Source organism: Marmota marmota, unplaced genomic scaffold (genome assembly GCF_001458135.2).
Source record: "Marmota marmota marmota unplaced genomic scaffold, marMar, whole genome shotgun sequence".
NCBI lineage: Eukaryota > Metazoa > Chordata > Mammalia > Rodentia > Sciuridae > Marmota > Marmota marmota.
In genome coordinates, this window is record NW_025999880.1 from 17,661,700 (window position 1) to 17,667,804 (window position 6,105).

The following is a 6,105-nucleotide window of genomic DNA, read 5'->3' on the forward strand; positions in this document are numbered from 1 at the left end:
ATATATATATATATATATATATATATATATATATATATATATATATATATATATATATATATATATATATATATATATATTGTACTGTGGATGATCCAAATGAAAATTTACATGTTATTTTAACAGTTTTATCACAAATCTTAGTTTGGGTTTCATGAAAATCTAAAAAGTGATGTGACTAATGTCTAATGACTAAGAATGAACTTTTCAAATATGTCTGTAAGGTTTGAGAACGAACTGGCCCTTCACCAGAGCGTGGAGGCAGACATCAATGGCTTGCGCCGAGTGCTGGATGAGCTGACCTTGTGCAGAACTGACCTTGAGGTCCAGCTGGAAACTCTCACCGAGGAGCTGGCATACCTCAAGAAGAATCACGAGGAGGTAGGCACTGTACCTCCTTGACTTTCAGTCTGTCTCCCTCCCAAATTAAAAATTAATTTCAAATGATAAATATCTTAATACCAAGAAGCATGGCAGTTTCTCCCTATGGTTTAGATTATTTCTTGAAATGTGTCTATTTGTCCCTCTCAAAAGAAAACTTACAAAATGCTTCTATCCATACAGATCCTGTCTGTCCAGCTCATTAAAAAATAGTCAAATCCTGATCTGATTAAACGAATCTCTCCCAGGAAATGCAGGCTCTGCAGTGCGCCGCGGGAGGCAACGTGAACGTGGAGATGAACGCCGCCCCCGGGGTGGACCTCACGGTGCTGCTGGGCAACATGCGAGCCGAGTACGAGGCCCTGGCTGAGCAGAACCGCCAGGATGCGGAGGCCTGGTTCCAGGAGAAGGTAAAGCCACGCGGGGCGCGCTTACCCGCGCTGAGTACGGACGCCAAAGTCCCCTGACACCAGCCCCTGACGTTGCAGAGCGCTTCGCTGCAGCAGCAGATTTCCGACGACGCTGGCGCTACCACCTCCGCTAGGAATGAACTCACGGAATTGAAACGTACTCTTCAAACCCTGGAGATTGAACTGCAGTCCCTCTTAGCGATGGTGAGTCCCCAAGTACAAAACGGATTTCCTTTAGAAATTGAGGGAAGAATCTAAGGAGAATGTTCTTCCCGTGTTACTTACTTGAATTTTTATCCGCAAATGACTATATAGACTTAAGACACGTTTGCATTTTACATAGGATACTTCTCTTTGCTTGGAAATTATACCTAGATGCTAATAATTACGAAGCGTTGTAAATTAACACATACAGTTATTTAGAGGTGCTCAGAAATCTGCTCTCCCAAGTCAAAAGATCAAAACCATTGTGTATGGAAAGCTGTTAGCACCTTTCCTGCTTTCTTTATCTAGCATTCCTTTTGGCCACCTAATTAAGAACACTTAAGTTCCTTTTCAAGTGGCATAAACAAGAAGCAAAGTAGAGGCAGGAAGATTGACTCTAAAGCTAAACATGCATAATGATAATAATGACCTTTTTCATTAAGGGTTTGCCCAGTAGTTTTGCCCACATGTTAGCCCTCAATTATGCTGAGGCATGGGTGGGGCAGACTTTATAATTCATTTCATTATTTCCAAAAGAAGAATCTGAGATTCAAAAAAGTGATTCGCAGAGTTCCACAGAATTTCTCTTCAAAGTTTCGAGGCTATCCTCCCAAGCCTATCCTTTTCCCGCTATGGCTAGGAAACCTCCAGTATTTATTCACAAAAGAAACCATGAATGCATACAAAATCAGGGATCATACAAAAATTCTTGCATATAAAAGGGTAAGACTTTTCTGTTTTTATTCAGTGTAAAATTACAGCAGGTATTCCCTCTGTGTATCTATATAAACTCATTGGTATTCATACACTTACAATTCAAACGACTCAAAACTTAAAAGGGTAATTCTTTAGTTCATTCTACTTATACAAACTTTATACAATTGACGGTAGGATTGTTTTTTCATAGAAGAGCTGCAATCCACATGAAAGGAGGCAGCCACATGATTAGAAATGAGGTGTCAAAATGCAGGGGGACTTTTACCTTCTGGGAAAATGGCAAAGTGCCAGACCCCACAAGCAAGGAACATATTGGTGTGTGGTCAGGGTTCTTATTTTTTTAGTTGATAGACCTTTATTTTTATTTATTTATATGAGGTGCCTCACACATGCCAGGCAAGTGCACTACCGCTAAGACACAGCCACAGCCAAAGCCCCGATCAGAGTTCTTTAGACTCTGCACTAGGTAGAAACAATTTCATTTTTTCTAATACTCCTGGGCCTATGAGTAACATTCACCACCATTGATGTCATTCAAAAACAGAAAAAAATGCCATGGCATCTGTTCACAATAGTGAACAGACGGATTTTTTTGGATTATTTGCATTATGCAGGGATTTCTGTCTGTCTCTCTTAAGTGACGTGGCTCATTCTGAACAGTATGGTGACATTCTCTATAAAACTGTCTCACCAACCACAGAAACACTCCCTGGAGTGCTCCTTGACAGAGACCGAGGGCAACTATTGCACGCAGCTGGCACAAATCCAGGCTCAGATTGGGGCCCTGGAGGAGCAGCTGCACCAGGTCAGGACTGAGACCGAGGGCCAGAAACTGGAGTATGAGCAGCTCATGGATGTCAAGGCTCACCTGGAGAAGGAGATTGAGACCTACTGCCGCCTGATAGATGGAGATGATGAGTAAGACAATTTAAAATTATTTAAAATCAAGTATAAACACCTTTCTTGTGTTATTTCTGCATTCAGTGAACTCCTACCTTAAATATTTGCCTAAATATTAATAATATAGAGTAAAATAATATAAAAAATATAGAGTAAAATAATGAAAGCAAAATTGATTTTTACAGATCTTGTGTCAAATCCAAAGGCCACGGAGGACCAGGAAGTCAAATAAAAGGTAAACAAAAGCTGCATGAAGGCTTCGAATTTTTTTGGATGTTTTAAATGATGAATGATTTCCCATTTATGAATTTAATAAATTCATATATGTCATTTTAGATTCATCTAAAACTGCCATCGTGAAAACAGTCGTCGAAGAACTAGATCTTCGTGGCAAAATTCTCTCATCCAGAGTTCACACCATAGAAGAGAAATCCACTAAACCCAACAACAAGAGTGAACAGAGGGTGCCTTCCTGAACTCCAGCACCCCAAAAACAGAATGGCCCTGAAATTAAAAGACCAAGTCGAAACTCGTTTCCTAAATGAGGGCCTTCTCATTTTTCTGCTTTTCCTCCAGTGAATTAAGACAGACTCTCCGTAGAGTAGTAACACGTCTTCAGCTTTCTCTTTGGTGGTGCTTCAATAAAAGTTCTTCCTGTTGCAAGTCATCCGTTCTGGTTCTGATCAATCTTTGTATTTTAAATATACCCTCCCATGGGAGCTGAACATTGTCTTTAATTTCTTCTGTTTAAGGCACTGGTCTTCACAAGTTAGAAGTAAGTTTAACATATAGACTGGTGGGAGTCTTGTTCCCATTTCCGTAACACTTTTTCATCCTTCCATTCTTCAATAAATATCACTGAGCACTCACTAAGTGTCGGGTAGCGAGCATAAAATAGTAACTATTTTAATAACAACTCCAGTCTCTGGTTCTACATGCTCATGGAAGTGGAAATAAGGAATTAAAGAATCACAAACATCGTAAACATAAAGGAACAGCTCTCCATGGTTCGTTTTGGAGGAAGAAGGGGAAAGAGTGAGAGGTGGGGAGCAGTGTAAGTGAATTCCAGTAGATGTCCTAAGTTGCAGTCTCCACCGCTCCACCATAAGGGTGGGCATTCACAAGTACTCTATCCAGTTTTTGCCATCCAAGATGCAGAGTGATGTGTCTCTCAAGATAAACTTAATTGTAAATGAATGATATTTGGCATTTATCATCAATGAAACTATTCTCTAGCCTGTAGTCTAAGGTCTCACAAAGGCACAGGAGGTATAAACTCAGCAGAAAAATTCTCATAGGTTTATTTGAGTAAGAGGATTTGTCTCCCACATGTTGACACGCAGCAGAAACAACCTGCTTCTCAGGTCCTGAGAACCAGAAAATGGATCCTTATAGTAGATTTATTTATTAATTTCCAAAACTTGGATGCAACCAAGATGTCATTCAGTAGGTGAATGGAGAAACTGTGGTAGATCCAGACCATAGAATTTTATTCAGTGCTAAATATAAATGAGCTATCTAGATGACCATGAAAAAAGAGGAAATTTAAATCTATATTATTAAGTGAAGACAATCAGAAAAGGTTATGTACTTTATGATTACAACAATATGACATTCTAAAAAAGGCAAAACTATGGAGACAGTAAACAGATCCTTGGTTGTCAGGGTTTAGGTGGAGGTGGGGTTAGGTGTGGTGGGGTAGGGGATAAATAGGTGGAGTAAGAGGATTTTTAGGAAAGTGAAAATACTCTATATAGTACCATAGAAGAGACGTATGTCATTATACAATTTTCCGAGTTCACAGGATGTACAACCTCAGGAGTGCATCCAGTGTAAACTCTGGACTCTGGGTGATTATAATGTGTCAATCAATGTACGTTCACCATTGGAATAAATGTACTACCTCCCTGGTATGGAATGTAGACAAGGAAGGAGGGTGCATGAGTGGGGGCAGGGAGTATATGGGAAATCTCTGTACCTTCCTCTCAATTTTGCTGTGAACCTAAAAAGGCTCTAAAAAATTTGTCTTCATAATTTTATTTTTAATTTTAAGTACTTAGCTCAGATCTCTTTAGTATTTGAGATGTCTGACCACCAACTCATCACAATCCAGAGAATAAGCTCTACTAGCATCAATTTGGGAGAAAGAATTGAGAGAATTTTATGGGTAAGGAAACTGAGGCAGAGAATGGTTGAGTAATTTGTCCAGGGTCACAGAGCTAGTAACTGGAGGTATTTCCTTACCTGTAGAATGAGGATGATCATAATCTTTACCTCATAGGGATACTGTGAGGATTAAATGATGTTTGGAACAGTGTCTTACACACGGTAAATACTGCTTTATCAATTATTATCAATTCTTCCCAAACCAGGGGAGCCATTTTGTGGGAGGAATTAGCACACTAGAATATGATTCTCAGAAAAACACAAGGACTCTAGTATCAAAAGAAACCTCATTCATGTTCAAGAAAAATGCTAAACTAAACTTAATTAACAGGCATGTAGAATGTAAAATTTAAACAACAGCATACTTAAAGCTAAATAAATTTATCAAGAGAGAAATTGGCCTATGATCTTTACAGTAAGATAACATAATGAAAAATTTAATTTGGAAATAAAGAGACATTAACAGCATAACTTACAGGTGAATTCAACTCAATCACTTTGAATACCTATGATATGCATATTATGTAATACTGTATTACCTAGTAGAGTTTCAAGAAATGATGATGATCTGTTGCTGGATGCTGGTTTCTTACCATGAAAAAATGTCCACTCTCAGGGAAAAATATATATATGTAGATAAAAGTGGCCCAGGGAATTGGTTCAATCTATCCTCTACCCTTCAAGGGAGTATTTGCTTAGAGGAAGTCTATGATCAAAAGAATTCAAAAGACTTGCCCAATGAGTAAATAGCAACAACCCTTCAAGGAGTTAAGAGCTATTCATTCCATCCCTGCTGTGATGGAGGGTGTTCTGTGATCTCTGCTGCCATGGTAGATTCAGAGTCGACTCATCTCCAAAATGGCCTTAATAATATATGCTTAACTTGTCTCACAAAAGATGATAAGTTAATTAGTATTTGTAAATTATCCTGAGATAAACAGATTACGTTAATAATACTTTGCAATCCCATAACACCTTTTATCGAAGAAGCTCAAGCCTTATAAACTACTACACTGACAACAGACTCTGTTTGTCATGATTTTTATTCATGGGAAACATGAGCAAAAGTTTTAAAATTTGAGCAGGCCACAAGAAAATCAGCAATAAGTCTCTGAATTTAAGCTCTATCTCCTATCATACACTATTCTAAACATAAGCCAGTAGTTTGAATTATAGTCTTGTATTAATTTAGACATTTGTAGTAAAAATAAATTCATGGCCAGGCACAGTGGCATACGCCTGTACTCCCAGCTATTCAGGAGACTAAAGCAGGAGACTCCTGAGTTCAAAGTCAGCGTCAGCAACTTAGTGAGGCCCCAAGCAACTC

General features: G+C 38.7%; 1 protein-coding gene across 2 annotated transcripts in view; it reads left to right on the forward strand.

Annotated features, from left to right (window-relative positions):
* Window positions 1–3,650, forward strand: part of LOC107150789 (keratin, type I cytoskeletal 27) — a 5,107-nt gene extending 1,457 nt beyond the window's left edge. The window contains exons 3-9 of one of the 2 annotated variants that reach the window (XR_007343369.1): window positions 225–381; window positions 630–791; window positions 870–995; window positions 2,413–2,630; window positions 2,798–2,847; window positions 2,949–3,216; window positions 3,640–3,650. Coding sequence is in view for 1 of the 2 variants with exons in the window: in XM_015495909.2 (XP_015351395.1) it covers window positions 225–381; window positions 630–791; window positions 870–995; window positions 2,413–2,630; window positions 2,798–2,847; window positions 2,949–3,088 (853 nt within the window). In the remaining variant the exon portion in view is untranslated. Of the gene's footprint in view, window positions 1–224; window positions 382–629; window positions 792–869; window positions 996–2,412; window positions 2,631–2,797; window positions 2,848–2,948; window positions 3,280–3,639 lie in introns of those variants that run through there. The other variant, XM_015495909.2, reaches the window with a different exon arrangement.
* The last annotated feature ends 2,455 nt before the right edge of the window (window positions 3,651–6,105 follow it).